At 35.8% G+C, this 17558-nt stretch overlaps 1 protein-coding gene across 1 annotated transcript in view; it reads right to left on the bottom strand.

Annotated features, from left to right (window-relative positions):
• Positions 1-16334: 16334 nt before the first annotated feature.
• The window catches only part of LOC107741997 (CLIP-associating protein 1-B-like), a gene marked incomplete at its 5' end in the record, with an annotated part of 39186 nt that continues 37962 nt past the window's right edge, over positions 16335-17558 (bottom strand). Inside the window, one exon of the mRNA XM_016554843.1 lies at positions 16335-16421. Coding sequence (XP_016410329.1) covers positions 16335-16421 — 87 coding nt within the window. The remainder of the gene's footprint in view (positions 16422-17558) is intronic.

The following is a 17558-nucleotide window of genomic DNA, read 5'->3' as shown; positions in this document are numbered from 1 at the left end:
TTGAGACTCTAAAACATGATTGATGGAGAATCAAGTAAAGCTGAGCTGCTTCAGTCCAGTAAGTGTTCATCTGGAGATATTACTGCAGTTATTCTGACGCTTACTTGATCAAAATCAGTCAAGATTTGACACGAGATGCTCCAGCTGAAGCTGGACGCTTGTACAATTACACTAAAAGAGCTTAAAACTGTATACTAGTAGTGTACAGTATGGACAGTATCTGCAGGATCGGCTGTTGCAGATAATTCAACACGATCACATCTACTGGGTGTGAAGTTCAGATGCAGTTCTACACAGATCCAGCGTCCGGAGTCTCACGAGCGCCTCGTTTTCTTCTGTCCGCGAGCAGAACTGAGTTTACTATTCAGCCAAGGACTCACGCTGAAACACTTGCCTCAGTTGTCCTCTTTTAACGAAGTGTTTGAAGGGTCTCGCCGGGGAAGGAGAAGCCCTGGTGAGCCGCCAGCTGGACAAGAACGAGGAACGAGAGGAGAAAAAAAGAGGGAAGGGAAAAGAGAGAAGAGGCTAATGGGGCTGCTCCTCTTTAAAGTGTGATCTACCAGAGGAATTGATGCATGTGAGAGCTCTGCTTTTGCACTTGTGCTCTTCTGTTTGACTAGAAAACCAGAGAAAGCCGAAATGTACAAACACTTCATCTTGAGAGGAATCGGCCAGGTTTGTAGTCCGTTAAGAGAATGAAGTATGTGGTAAAGCAAAGGGTGCAGATTTGGTTTTCAGTCTAGTTGTTGTTGTTTTTTCGCTTTTCAAAATACACACTATTTTAAAGCAGCTTTACAGAAAAGTATGATGTTAATCTTTATAATATCTTAATATCTTCATGCCTTATAGTTGCATTTAGCAGTCACAAAGCTCAGGAAAAATATTTACTGACAAATTAATACTTTTGTTTTTTTATATTTAAAAAATAAAATCTATAAGTAAAAATGAAAAATAAATATATTTGTTTTTAATGTGTAAAGTATCGGTATCGGGCGAGTACTGGAAAAAGTGGTATCAGTGCATCCCTATTGTAAACTCAAGTGAAATGTATTTGTACTGCACTTTTTTTTACAATACACATTGTTTCAAAGCAGCTTTACAGAAATATGTGATGTTAATGTTTATAATATCTTAATAGCCTATGTTCATGTTGTATTTCGCAGTCAAAGCTCAGTAAATATTCCCTGACAAATGAATAATTTCAAAATTTAAATAATATTTTTTTTATGTTTTTTAAAATATTTAAAAATACCAATACATAAATAAAAAACAAAAAATAAATATATTTGATTTAATGTATGTTGTATTAAGTCAAATGTATCCAAATTCATATAAAATAGCTGGACAATAATATATAGATTTGATTTTGATTATTGGTTTATTAATGAAATATTTATTACATTCATTTATTTATTTATTAAATAAAATTGATTTGGTGGTTATGTTCAAATAAAACTGAAACTGGGCATTTAATTTATAACCTGGGTTATTACAGTTAAGTAAAACTAAAACTGAAACTAAAATTTAAAAAAGAAAAACATTTTTAATGTTAACTGAAAAAAATGTTAACTGAAATATTGTAATATGAAATATATGTTAAATGAAATATTTAATAAAATAAAAATTACTAATAATAAAATAAAAAAATACTTATTTCAGCTACACATCAAGGCAACATCTCTCATTTCAATATATAAATATATATATAATCTTCAAAAAAATTATAAAAACTAAAATAGTATCTCAATGATACTAAGATAACACTTACAATTACATACATTATTTTTATGATTAAAAACATTAGAGAAATAAACTAATATTATATTCATGATTAGATTACAGACTAGAAATATCAGTAGTGATAAACCAAACCATAACATACACTCATGGATTAAAGCCATTAAATGTCCTCAAAGCTGATATGAAATGTGTTTTGCGTCTGCACTGAAGGAGTTAATGCATGCTGATCTGAGCATTGTTTATTTCTGTTTTTTCATATCACAAAACACAGATCATTTACTGTGAGACATGAAAGAGAGCAGCAGCAGCCCCCCGGTGATCCGGTACAGGCTCTGACCATTAAACCCTGTTTATGGATCACAAAACAAACAATAACAAACAAAAGCAATCGCGCGTAATTAGCAGAGGTGGCAATTTCAAACAGATGTGAGCTCTGGCTGAAGCCCAGTCGCGGTTAAACACAGAGAGCGATTGAGGGTGAACGCTCCTAAACCAGCTCTCAGCCAATCAGAGCGGAGCGCGTGTCCCCGACGGCCCCGGGGGTCAAAGGTCACTGGAGCTAAAGCAGATCAGAGGGGCCGAGGGCCTGGCGCCCGGACACCGTCATAAATCCAGTGGCTCAGAGGAAGCCATCCTTTACCAACAATCACACACGTCTCCAACTATATTCAGTCTTACACATTACATTGAAATGTTATTTTCTGTTAATGCATATAAGCATTGATTATATCATTTTAATACCAATAGTTCTCTAAATGTTTTGCATGACCTGTGCTTGAAGTTGTAAAATGCATATAGTAGACACAACCCATACTGCAAAAAGAAAAAAAAAGAAAAAAAAAATTTTTTTCAGGCCAAAATAAATTTGAAATACATGTTAAAAATATATTGTAAGTGGTGAAGCTCAATTAAATACATTTTTTAATTAAAAAAAAAAAAACAATTAGGTCCCAAAATATATTTCAAAATGTATTTTAGGGGCAAGAAAACACATTTCCAATCTTATAATATCCTACATTTATGCAAATGTTGATGGAATAGCCTACTAGAGATCAAAACTAGATTTATAATAATTTCATACTGCTTAATTTCTGTATTATATATAAAAATTAAGCAGTATATGTAATAATAATAATATAATAATGTGTTTTTTAAACATTGTAAAGTTGTTTCTTGTTGATTTTTATTCAGATGTGTTATATGATCACACATGTTACAGACAACACAAAGTTTTCTTCAAATGTGAATGTATTTTCAGTGGATTCAAATATATGGAGGGCAAAGTATATTTTTAAAACCTTTTATGGAATATATATATATATATATATATATATGTTTAAAATATATTTTCAAAAATATACAAAACATATATCGCTAGAAATATATTTATGTAAATATGTGTTGAAACATATATTTGCAAATATGCATTATTTTGCATTCGGATTAACTAAGTTTAAATTGATAATACTTTGCAATTTATCAATATATTTAATTATATCACAAATCAGTCAAATGAACTAAGATATTATGACAGCTTTTAAAGATGATAAAAAAAGTGTTTTTGTCCCCAAGTGACTCTTTAATATGCTGCAGTGGCCTAGTTTAAACCTACTTACAGTCGGACAATATTAGTGCATGTAAGAAATAATACAAGCATGCAACAAGTCTGAGTCATAAACACAATGAGAGCACATGAATCATCAGCATAACACGCCCTCTAGTGGAGGACCAAACCAATGTGCTGTTTGATGTTTGTGCAAATAACACATTGAAACATAAATGCTTCAGCAAATATTTCAGATGCATTTATAATGTTTTTAATTGATAACTTGAACTGATGACTGAAAAACTCACCCTCATGTCTTCTCATCTGCATGTGGTTTGCCAGCAAACGCTTTGGATAGGAGTATCTGTTAAATGCATAAACGCAAATGTTAAACAAAATTGCACTTGGTAAAAAATGCATCATGTTTAAATTGGTCTATTAGTAAGTGACGTTTAACATCAGTTTAAATAGCATTTTCATAAGCTGACAGTGTCAGTAAATAAACAGACGTATAAACGCAGGCCTCAGATGCAATTCAGCGGCGATTTAAATAATCCAGACGTGCAGTAAACAGCAGAACCATAAAGGTGTCTGTATGTGTGAGGAAGAGATGCTTTATTTAGTGAGTTCACAGTAAAATCAAGGTCAACACGCAGGAGAAGAGCAGACAAAACCAGAGTCTCGTTTAAGAAAGGACACACGAGAAGCGTGGAAAAACAACCGTTCAACACTTTCCCACATTCATCCATCAGTATCTGGATTAGAAATGAGATGTTTTTTTCCAGTGACAATTTACAAAGCAGAAGTTTCAGGGTGTCATTTTATAAAAACAATTAGTTTTTTTTGGTTTTTTAGAATAACATGCACCAATTAATCTTTCACAATAACATGAATGAATGAAGTAAACCGAGTCATTTAGAGTTCAAGATACGTCTTAATTCACATACTTGCTTTGCAAAGTGTATACCTCACTGGTGATGGGAAAGCAGATACTCTGAATGCAATGCAAGTATGTTTAATACTTGATTGTATATAAAACTGTACCACGTCATAAATGATCCTAATACAACAAATCCCCTTGTGCTTGTATCTTTGCTAAATTCATTACCTCAAAATTCATTTTTAATGATCAAACTGAATTAGCAAATGAAATAATCCTGCATTTACATCCACTTGTTGTAATTTAGCACAAAATAGCATACTACTCGTGCTTTTTCTGAAATATATGCTATTCCAAATTCAGCCAGTTTTGTTACACACTAGTTTCTTCTAAACATGACCTTTGACGCCACTGACCTCTGATCCTGTCAGAGATTCCTTATCAGAAATTTACAGGCCTAATTCTTAAATCTACAAGGGAAAAACTGACCAACAGCAGATTTAGTGCAATGGTTTAGTTTACGGTTGAGAGTAAAAGGTAAAGAGAATACTTGAATCTTTCTAGATCTTTGTATTCCTGTATAGGTCAAAGGTCACGGCTTCGATTCCCAGGGAATGCAAGAGCTAATAAAACATATACCTTAAATGCAATGCAAGTCACTTTGGATAAAAGCATCTGCAAAATGCATGAATGCAAATGTAAAAGCATCATAAAAGTACTATATTTGAGGTCTTCTGAAGTCACATGATGCTTTGTGTGAACAGCAGACCCAAATTTGCTCCCATAACTCTCAAATCTTGTTTGCATTCTCATATACTGACAGGAAAATCAATGCATTGACATCAGACCTGAACCTGCAGTTCATCAAAAGGTGCATTTTTGATGAAATACAAGAGAAGATTATTATTGAGTAATTACGGTGAGCTGGACAGTCGTGGTTACTATGAAGTGTTTTACGCTGCATAAAGATGATTTGTGTTACTGGCCTGGATTCCTGTCAAGACCACGCTGGGAAAAAGATTAACCTGCACAAGGTCAGAGACCCAGGTAACAAATTTAGGTTATAAAAACGTTGTGGAAACATTGTTTTGAAATGTTTCTAAAACACTGACGTTTCAGTTTTCTTGTCGTGATTACAGCGTTATTTAAAGGTTACAGAAACGTTTCTTACAACATTCTACTAACGTTATTTTCACCCAAAATAGAACGTATTTGAACGTTTATTTTTAATATTCTAAGAACGCTGAAATGTCCAGTTTTCTTATTTCAAGGCAACAAATAAGTTTCTCACAACGTTCTATAAACTTTATTTTCACCCAAAATTTGAGCATTTCTTTTGAACATTCTAAGAACATTTTCTCTCAACATTACGGGAACGTTCATCAAGCACAAATAACATCATGAGGACGTTCTGAGAATGTTGTTCTAAGAGCGTTTTCTCTCAACGTTATGAGAACGCATATCAAATATTAATACAGTTATAAGAACGTTCCATAAACATGACATTGAGGGCGTTTAGTCCTAACATTTACATAACTTTAAAAAAACGTTAGAGAGAGTTGGGAGAACGTTCCCTGATAGCTGGGTAAAACAATCCAAATCCAAAATGCAAATGTAAATTTAAATAGTTTTGAAAACATATACTCTGTGCAAAATGTGTCAGAACGCAGTAATAATGTTTCTGGCCTTATTATTGTGCTGCGGAAGTCTGGCTGTGGTGAGATAATGACATTGGGCTGATTGGAGTCCGTCTTTCTCAGGCACTGCTGCAATGCGACCGCATTAAATTTCATAGTCTGCTCAATTACATCTTCATAATCAGAATGGATGACAGAACGGCCAATTCACCTCCCGGAATCCCTGAACACGAGACATCTAATGTCAGCCTGACAGGCCTCACATGGGCCGAGGGAGCCGTTGCGCGCATACATATTAATCAGGCCGATTAGACGTGTTAAACGCAGCCAGTATGGAGAGGTGGGTCTCTCGGACCTCCGGGTCTGCATCTCATCACCGCGGCCCGTTCCTGATGACCCGCTCGGCTGCCAGCGTCTGCCGCAGTCCGCGCTTCCCTGCATGCACCGGGGCCGGAGGACTCCCACGAGCCCGCGCTCGCTCCCTGCCATCTGCCGTGATTTATAGAAAACGGCCGATGATTTATGGTCCAGTCATCGCACAATGAAGTCGTCCTCTTTCATTCGCTCGACCTCCCCGACCCAGACGCCACTCCCAGCCAGGTTTGGGAAATATGCTCTAATCATACACTAAAAAGATGTTTAAACAGTGAGGTCTGGCGGAGGGAATTGAGCCCTTTAATAGAATTAATTTTCTCCGGCTGGGTGAATGTTGATGAGGTGGCGAGGCGGAGATGAGACGCGGCCACCGCGGAGAGAAGCGGCCGCTAATGAGCGCCCGCCGCCGGGTTTCTACCTGCGCCGGGACTCGCGCCTCCGAATAAACAATTACAGATGTACGGGGAATCTCAAACAAGGATGCAACCTGGAAATACGAAATCTCAGATGAGCATTAAAGCAATCATGCACTCCCCCTCCTCATCCCAGCTAACAAAAATATTTGAAAACATTATTTCTGAAACTGAACTTTCAAAACGTCCTGTTGGTTATACGAACGTTCCATTTTTTTTGCAAACATTATGGGAATGTTACTTTTGAATGTTCTCTGAATGTTCTGAAAGTAGTAGTAACATTTAAAAAACGCTGCAACTAAAATGTAAACCTATAATGACATTTTTGTGCTATCATTTTGAGAACATAAAAACCAGGTAACTTTGAATGAACGTTCTGTTAATGCTACTGGAAGAATGTTTGTTCATATAACTTTGAGAGGACCTTGCCAGAACATTCTAAGAACGTTCCCAGCTGTTGTTCTAACAGGAAACGTTCTCAGAACTTTAGCTAACGAACAAAATGTTCTTCCAGTACCGTTGACATAACACTTGTTTAAAGTTGTTTGGTCTTTATAAAGTTAGCACAAAAGCATTGTTTATACATCATTCATAAAAAAGATTTTTGTTTTCTAAAACTTTTAGTTGGACATTTGTCTGACATTTTTTGTTATTTCTATCAGAACGTTCAGAGAACATTCAAAAGTTCTCAAAAGTTCCTATAATGTTTGCAAAATGATCAAACTGAATGTTCTCTTAATGTTCACATAACCAGAAAAAAAAGTTTTTAAAATCATTTTAAGAACTGGACGTGTTTTGAACGTTCAGAGAAAATTCAAAGGTAACGTTACCATAATGTTTGCAGAATTATAAAATGGAATGTTCCCCTAACATTCGCATAACCAGTAAAGATGTTTTTAAAACTGGACATTTTGAACATTCAGAGAACATGCATAACTTAATAGGAACATTTGCAAAACTTTCTTGGAACATATTTTTGTTAGGACTTTAATTCTGAAATTATGAAACATAAAGGAGATGTTATGCAGGATGTTCATGTTGCTTTCCTATTCAAGAAAAAGTTTCATAACAGTATAGTTGCGCACTATATTTGAGGTCTTCTGAAGTCATGCAGCAGACCCAAATTGACCCCCAATCTCATTTACATTCTCATATATTGACAGGAAAACCTGGTGCAGTTCATCTAAATGTGCATTTTATGGCTGAACAGAAGCATGCAAGAGATTTGAGAGTTGCAGATATACAGTGCATATGGTGCTTTAGATCCCAATTTTACAGTTTGATAGCCGTGAATTGTTTTACAGATAAAGATTCTGTCTAACATGTTTTGTGTTACTAACCTTGATTCCTGTCATGACCACGCAGGGAAAAACTGTAAAAAAAATTTCAATAAATAAATAAAATACCTGCCAATAAGAGACTGTTAGCATAGAGAAAAATCCTCATTTAATTTAACTACAAGCAGTCCACCCTCAAATACATTTTTGTACAGAAGAACTAAAAGTGCTTTAACTAAATACAAGCTTCTTCAGCTCCATAAATGCATGTGAACACAATTCGTGTTTTTTTTTTCACAAACTGAGGGATGAATCAAAATAATTACAAACAATCCACATTCACAGGTTGTGTTACTATAGTAAACTTAAAACACGTTTCCTTCATTTTACTTCCCTAATCTGATGTATCTCTGAGAAAATCTGGATTTCAGTGATAAAAATGAAGGTGGAACTTGGTTTTATCCATAATAATTGGTCGGATGGCGTCTTGACATGAACGTGTCTAAAAAAAAAAAAAAAGCGGCATTGATGACGTCAGCAGCAACGAAAGTCGTTTCGGATCACTGATCTATATAAATATTATAGATGCATTTATTCGAATGCATTTTCGAATATTCGAATGCATTTCTTCACCTTAAAAATTACTGCACTGATAAATCAACGCAATCTCATATCAGTTCATAACTATTTTATGTTTTGAATTCGCACGATCTACTCACGCGCCAGTGACGGTTATTTAGGGGCGGGGCTTTCACGCTTGCTTACATGTTTTCTTCTAAAATTCGTACTTTTCTGCTCGTGTTCATCATCAGTTCTCTCTTCACAGCAGTTCAGTCTGTGTACTGTTTGAGTAAATTAATTACTCCGGGATATTGGTTTATTTCGACTTGAGTCTCTGAGCAGAGAGAGAGTCAGCCACGTTGAAAAAAAGTGAATAATTTAAGTAATTTGTGGATTAGTGCTCACAGGAGACGCGAACCGTTTCGAACGATTCAGTGCGATTTGGTGAACTGGTTCGAAGAACCGGTTAAATCGAACGGTTCGTTCGCGAACCGGACATCACTAACGTTTTCGAACGAATTCATACGAAATCGCTAACGTACCTCGTAAAATATCTGCGTTTTGCCAAGAGAACGGGATGGATAAATAGTTGACAATAAGACGATTAAGAAAGTGACTAGGTTAATTCTTCATTCTTATAGTGTCAGCAAACTGTGCCACAGGAATCGTTGAGCTTCATAAATAGATACTCATGATATTCCACCACTGATTAATCACACTGAATGAAGTCTACAGTAAATCAATTTCTCCGTGTTAAGGGCTCTGTCAGCGGCTGATCTCACAGACTAATACAATCACAGATCATCAGGCGCCATCCCGCTATTTTCAGCTTCACTGCGTCTCCATCGCAGATGATGATGATGATGCTCTTCTTCTGACCGCAGGACAGTGATGGTGTGTCAGGACACATGTACCTCTCCAGACATCAATGATTATCATCGTGTCATTCGTGATTCAGACAGCGTTCTGTCATTTCACGATGAACTCAGAGGACGAATGGACGCTTTGACCAAATGACTTTTATATCTGGGACTATAAAGCAAGATGTTTGCGACACGATCGAGCTTCTTTCATGCTTTATAATACTCATCTCTGCCTAGTGCACGAGAGACTTTGTGAAGTTTGTAAATGTTAAGTAAAGCTACAAGTATGGTCGGAATTGCATCATACTGCTAGCACACTTTTTGCAGTATGCATACTACATTTGACAAAATATTACACTATATGCCACGATTATTTCTTTTTTGACTCATTATTTGATCATGCAAATTTAAGTTGAAGATAACAATTCCACACCTCCAACTCTTTCCTTTTATGTTTTATGTATTTCAAACGCAGTGCTGTTTCTTCTTTGCAATAAAAAAAATAATGTTTGAAATATTTAACATGGCATATACCACATGCTGTTTCACATAGACTAAAATAGTATAATGGTTCATGTAAAACATGAAATATCAAGGAATTTTAAAAATGTAAAAAATCATGGAAATTATTAAAAAAAAATAGAATGTTATGAGTAAAACTGTAAAAAAGTTATATTTCTAAGTTAATAAAACATTATTTGGGTAGGTTTTACAAGAAAATACTATTCTTTCTGTAAAATACAGTCTTTCTACTTTAAAATGTCACACTTAATTCAATGTGATTTTTTATTTTACATTTATTTAATAAAGTAAATTCTACACCATTTCCCCCCAGTGTAATTGCATAACACTCTCTATAAATCCCTATAAACTATTTTTTTTTAAAATTCTCATCTGGTAAACCCAAATGCTAAGTCATGAACCTTGAGTATAGTGTGCAGTATGCAGTATGCTAGTCTTCCATGTCCAGAATCTGATCCTTCAAGAGCTTCAGCTTCGTTTTATCTCCACCTGCTGGTGGGACACAGAAGTGAGATTACCTTCATAATGAATAGTTCTCCAGTCATAAACTGTTCCAAAAGTCAATCATGGATTTCATGTCACCTCTTATTAAACAATAAATCCAATTAAAAGTACATAGTAAGATAGAAAAGCAGCAGTAAGATAACCAAAGGACAGAATGACGTGCAGGTAACGACTACAAAGACTGAAACTTGTGAAGGTCTGGAGTGAAAGTCCAGCGAGTCTTCAGATATCAGAGTGACAGATGAAAGAGCATCTCATTACTGACACCCGTGACCTTCAGCCGGACGGACAGAGAGAAGCAGAGCCAGAGAGAGACTTTCTGAGAGGTTTAACGCAGTCTCACAAAGACTTTTAACATGCTCAGGTCATATTCCACCCGAAATCAACTGGAAAAAAAAAAAACTTCTGTTTCAGGACCAGAATTTTGGCATGTGACATTATTTTCATGACAGTCAAACATATTTCAGATCCAATTCTCTAATTAAACTTTGTACAACATCCAAAGGTATTGATAACTTAAAATCAAATTATCCAATTCCATCAAATTTAAATCCAGGATATTGATAATTTAACATTTAAGATCAAGGGTGTGGAATTTAGTGGCATGTCTCTACCAATATCCAGCGACTACTAAATTGTCCCTAGCAATCATTTTGATCAAACAATCATGTGCATGCAACCACTGCACTGTTGTTGTAATTTCGGCCGCATCTGAAATAGGTCACACCATTGATATTACCTGACAAGTTATAGAAATACACTAGAAAAACACATTTAATACATGTGCTGAGTAAGAACATATAACAGCCGAAGTGTTTGAAACATACGAGCACAGTTCAGCTGAATGATAAAGTTTACTCTCTTTAACTTTATGTAGTTCTGCTGTTTTGTGTTCATCTGCTTCTCCCATTTGCTCTTTTTACATCGTCTTGCTGTGTTTCTCGTTCGCTACTTTCATCCGCTGCACCGCCGACATGATGCTGCCGCTGCTGGGACGCGTCGCGGGAGGCGGAAGATCGCGCTGGGCCGGTAAACGGTGCGGATTTGACCGGTGATTCGGTTCCGTTCCAGTCGCTCGAGACTAGCTGCGCGGCGGCGCTATCACGTGACCCGGGGCAGGCCCCGCCTCCTCGTTACGTCACACTGCAGAGCCGCTTCCCTCACTGACAAGATTTTGATAAAGATTTTATTTGAACGATATTTGAAAACTAAAACTCCGAAACGTTGTGTAATTGTGTAATTCTCCAGCGACAGAGTATATATATATATATATATACTGAGATGTCTGGATGCTTTCAACTGATTTCTATTGAACTGTCATGCAACTAAACTGCAGCCCAAACTATTTCAAATATAGTGAACTAAGCTACAAACTCCATCATAAAGCACAGTGTTTCCATCTAACATGTATTTTGAGCTGCAGCTCTTCATATTAATGGAGTGTTTCACTAGTTAGCAGTAAACCGGTTACCTCACCTGAATATGTTCCTAGATTTGTGTTGGATGTTATCTTTGGTATGGAAATATCAGATGTTTTATTTGTAAACATCATACTTTTTTCGCATATATCAGTTAATGTCATAAAACTAGTGAGTTAAGCCAGTAGTAGGCCTAGTTCTGACAGTTCTGATCATCGCGAATGACGTCATTACGTTAGGGCGTAAAAGAACCGATGAACCGTTTTTTTGAACCGGTTCATTGAAACGAACTGTCCGAAAGAACCGGTTCGCGGAAAAGAACCGGACTTCCCATCACTACTGAAGACACGAAAAGAGGAACAGACAAACTGAATCAATTGAGTGAGTCATTTCTTGATTCAAACTCGTGATTCATCAGTTCAAGCGATTCACTAGCAAAACCAGTTCAAAAGAGCAATTTATTTTCGAATTTCGAGATAATTATTTTAAAAGCACGTATAGTGATGGGTGAAACGGAGCTTTTCGAAACTCCGAATCCGTTAAACCACTGCGTCGCAAAATGATTTGAATGTTTCGAAGAGCTCCAATCGGATCGCGTAATCATTTGATTCGGATCGGGATGTTAAATAATGGCGCATATGCCAGTAATTTGACGAGCGCAAACGTTAGTAAAACGCGTTGCGTGATTCATTTGAATACTCTCCTCCCATAAATTTTGCGTCTGAAAGGGAAACTCCTAGAAATGCATATTCAATAAGATCAGGAGCAAAAATAACGATGTCCACGACTTTTCGGCGCTCATTTTTCACTGCGCGTCTTTAATAAAACCTGACAGTACTATTTTAATGCCAAAAGACTGTTTGCGCTGGCGCAAGCTGTTAAGGCGTATTTTAAAAGCACGTATAGTGATGGGTGAAACGGAGCTTTTCGAAACTCCGAATCCGTTAAACCACTGCGTCGCAAAATGATTTGAATGTTTCGAAGAGCTCCAATCGGATCGCGTAATCATTTGATTCGGATCGGGATTTCAAATCGCGTATAGCGAATCATTTGATTTAGAACTCCGGAGCGGGTTCGTGAATCATTTCACGAATTGAATGATTCGGGATCAGCGCTACGAGTCTTGGGGCCAGTTTTACTAAAGGCGGGCGTACACAGTGCGATTCTGAAGGTCGGAACGTCGTGAGCTCTGGCACGTGTCACGATTGAGTTTATCCGAAAATCGTACGGAGGCAGTCACACACGACACGAATTTACTACGATTTTACAAACTCTGACGTAAGCATTACGTTTCGCGCCATTCATAAAATTATGGATACTGAGGACGAAATAGTTTTCTTTGTGGCAGGCGGCTTGTGACATCCAAGAAAAAAAAAAAACGAAGACAAAGGACATGGCAAAGAGAACTTTATGTAGTTCTGCTGTTTTGTGTTCATCTGCTTCTCCCATTTGCTCTTTTTACATTGACTATCACTCTATACAGACTAATACAAGCAGATACAACAATAATTTCTCAAATATGTATTACAATATATACATTTAACATTCACAATGAAGTAACGGGATGCTTTCCACTGATTTCCTATTGAACTGTCAGCAACTGAGCTGCAGCTCAAACTATTTCAAATATAGTGAATTAAGCTACAAACTCCATCACGATGCACAATGTTCCAACGAACATGTATTTTGAGCTGCAGCTCGTCATATTAATGGAGAGTTTCACTAGTTAGCAGTAAACCTCACCTGAATATGTTCCTAGATTTGTGTTGGATGTTATCTTTGGTATGGAAATATCAGATGTTTTATTTGTAAACATCATACTTTTTTCGCATATATCAGTTAATGTCATAAAACTAGTGAGTTAAGCCAGTAGTAGGCCTAGTTCTGACAGTTCTGACTTCACATCACAGTAGAGTCAGCTGTCTTAACCGCGGCTTGTGTACTGCATCATTACTTTGTCTGTCACACGACTCTGTTCCCCTTTCGGGTTTGAACTGATGGTAAAACTAATGACATTATTTACTGTCTTTACATTTATTTTGAAAGATGAAGCTCACGATTATGGTAAGGGGCGTTACATTTCCGACGAGTGCTTGTGGTGTTCGGCCAATCACAATGCACTGGGTCAGCTGGCCAATCAGAGCAGACTGCGCTTGTCGGAAGGAGGGACTTTGTAGAAAACGAAGCGTTTGAGAGAGGCGGGGCATATAGGACCTACAATAATGTACAGTATTTGAAAAATAATGTGTTTTTTGAACATTAAAGCATGTCAACATATTCTGTTACACCAAATACACAAAATAATGATCTTTAAAAAAGCATCATATGACCCCTTTAACATATTTAAGATCAAATTCTCCATTTCAAATGCATCAAATTTACATAATGCAAAGGTAAATTATTTAAAGACAGCCTATTAATAATAATAATAATGTCTTCACAAATTGTTAATGGCCTACAACAGGCTTTATTTATTTTATTTTGATTTCGGGGTAAAATATGATTTGGGCCTGTTCTTAAAATTCAGCCTTTGAAATTAAAACAGCAGATGATTAATGTTAAAACATCAGATTGAAAAAAATGACATTATTCTATTTCTGTTTTCTATTATTTTTATTATCCATATATAAAAAGTAAATCATTATTTGGCCATTAATGAATTATATGATTCAACTGAAGTTTCCTGCTCTGACGAAACATCCTGCAATTAAAACATTGCATGTCTCTTCATCACAATCCCTGACTGACCTGATTAAAAACTCACAGAGAACGTCGACAGATCCGAACGAGAAAACGCAGAGACGTCAGCGTTAAACCAGCAGTGAATCACCATCAATAACCTCAATATCAACACCTGGATGAATATTTAAAGAACAGATGACAAGCCGCTGCATAATCAGAAATCATTCATATCATATCCAGTGCAATAATGACACAAAATAAAACTCACGCAGACACAGAAGTGGAAAACTCAGGTTTGGTTTATCTAGAGCAAATTCTACACAGGTGAGCGTGAACAAAACCAGGTCGTATATACAGCAGCAGTGTCAAATAAATACAGACGTGGATATTAAACATAAGCATGCGCAGCATGTGAAGCTCTATGTCTCAATCTACCGCCATTAGCAAAGCATTGATGCAAAACTCCCTTCAGTTAACTAGGGGTTTACTCAATGATCTGAGTTGCTCTCGTCAAACTGAATTAAAGATTCAAGCAGGTCTGTATGTAGTGCCCTATAAAGTATTTACAAATATCATATTTGATTCTCTTAGCTTCACATATAATGAAGTGAACAGTAGTGGCGTTTGTGTAGTGAAAGATTGCCTGCATGCAGAGTCCAGAAATCTCCTAAATAAAAAATGTTTAAAATATAGTATCTTTTTTTAATCTAAATGGATCATTACTAGAAGGATTGTAGATGATTCACTCCACAAAAACACCTTTTTTGTGCGGAATGTTCTTTGGGATTTCTAACAAGATTTCTTTTCATAAACCGCTGTAAGGCCTTTCAAATCAAAGCAGAGAAAGGAAAAACGAATGAAATCTGAAGTTAAACGTCCAGCAAAAGCACAGAGTGATTCATTTAAGCACCAAGATTTAAAACCGGGTACAAAAAGACTAACAGAGCACTTTAAACGGCATAAACAGGCGCAAACCTTCCTAAAGCACAACTACTGGGTTAAAACAGCAATTAACTAGTAAAAATCCAATTTGGATTATTTTTAGTTACAATTATCGCTCTAAAAAGTTTAGAATTCCGCTTTTACGTTGATTTGTATCATAAATTTAGTGTGTGTGTGTGTAAGTGAATCTTTAATGTAATGATTCAGTTTTGTTTTGGATCATTTCTGAGGAAGATTCTAATACTTTCTCACTGAATTATTTATTTCTCAGATTATCAAATTGTATATTTTGTACACAAAAAAACATCAATGTGGTCCTTAAATAAAAAAAGGAGACACATTTATCATAAATCTCCCATGTTAGTGTTGAAATAATCATGGTTCTTCAGCGCTGGAATGTGAGATTTTGAACTAAATTTGCGCTAATATTCATCGTTCTTACAGTCAAAAGCTCTTCGCCTGTTGGCCGGAAATAAAACAAATACTGTACAAATACAATCTCGCTTCTTGCATATTCTTAAATGCCCAAAAATGATTCTCGTCACTAAAAGAGCATCCTAGAGAACTTGAGGCAGCAGCGTTAAAGACGTAAAAATAGGCGTTACATTCACTAATGAGAGGCAAGACGACTCCTGATTGGCCGATCGGACAGAACATTACATGTGCTTTGAATATGAGGACGATAAACGCCACAGCAATGGTAAAAGAGCAATAAAAACAGTTTATCTTACACACAGAGGCACGACTGCTGCACACACACACACACACACACACACACACACACACACACAGCATGTTGGACAAGCGCAGCTGATCACAAACCTCGGCGGGCTCTGGTTGAATGGTGTAAGTGTTTGCACCTGTTCAATGAATCATGTGCCCTTTAATGAAGCGAATGCGCACGCGCAGCTAGAGATCTACTCGCAAATGTGCAAAATCACGGGAGAGCGCTTGAGGACGCATGGAGGAGTGATTCAGCTGTGAGACGAGACGTCTGAAGAACTGCTGCTGTTGCTGTTGGTGGTTTGAGCTCGCTTGATGTACAGATTCAGCAGCTTCATCTGTAGAGAGAAAATCAGACACGTCAGCTGCCTAGATAGACAGTATTATAAGGGATCATCACAGGCGCACTGCTGAAAACTCTCACTAAACAAAAAGAAAGGAATGTTTACAGGGTTATTATAGGTAACTAAAACCGTAAAATCATTTTTTATACTTGAAATAACATTACAAGAAATAAAAAATATATTAAAACAATTCATTTATTTCTGCTAGTTGCCAAGGCAACATTTCTCATTGTTTTTTTTTTAAAGTTAAAGCGCTTTAATAACTAAAACTAAATCAACTAAACTAAAAACCTAATAAAAACTATAGACATATTTAAAAAAAAACTTAAACTAAAAATGACAAAAACAAAATGACTAAAACTGTAAAAAGTTAAATTAAAATTAAAACATAAAAATAAAATCCATTCAAAATATTTACAAAAACTATTATAGTATAACAATAATACTAAAATAACACTGGTACATTATGCTACTTTCTAAGAGACCTCATATTTAGGCAAAAAAACAAGGCATCATCACATATACGCTACCATTTAAATTTTAAGGTCAGTAAGAAATGTTTATATTTTGAAAGAAAATAATACTTTTATTCAACACAGATGCATTAAATTGATCAAAAGTGTCAGTGAAGACATTTATAATGTCACAAAAGATTTCTATTTCAAATAAATGCTGTTCTTTTGAACTTTCTATTCATCTGTGAATCCTGAAAAATAAATGTATCACGGTTTCCTAAAAATATTGGGCAGCGCAACTGTTTTCAACATTGATAATAATCAGAAATGTTTCTTGAGCAGCAAATCAGCATATTAGAATGATTTCTGAAGATCATGTGACAGCTTTGATCACAGCAATCAGTTACATTGTAACAGATATTCACAACTATTTTAAATCTAGTGCTGTCAAATGATTAATCGCATTCCAAAATAAAAATGTTTGTTTACATAGTATATGTGTGTGTACTGTGTATATTGTATATATAAAGAGACACACATACAGTATATATTTTGAAAATATTTACACGTATATATTTATATTCTTATAAATATATTTTATATTAAATAAAAATATATTGAACATATAAACATAACATATTTTTCTTAAATATATACATGCATGTGTTTGTATTTA

Source organism: Sinocyclocheilus rhinocerous, unplaced genomic scaffold (genome assembly GCF_001515625.1).
Source record: "Sinocyclocheilus rhinocerous isolate Xijiao unplaced genomic scaffold, SAMN03320098_v1.1 scaffold586, whole genome shotgun sequence".
Taxonomy (NCBI): domain Eukaryota; kingdom Metazoa; phylum Chordata; class Actinopteri; order Cypriniformes; family Cyprinidae; genus Sinocyclocheilus; species Sinocyclocheilus rhinocerous.
The sequence above is the reverse complement of the archived record's forward strand: the minus strand, read 5'-3'. Positions and strand labels throughout refer to the sequence as shown.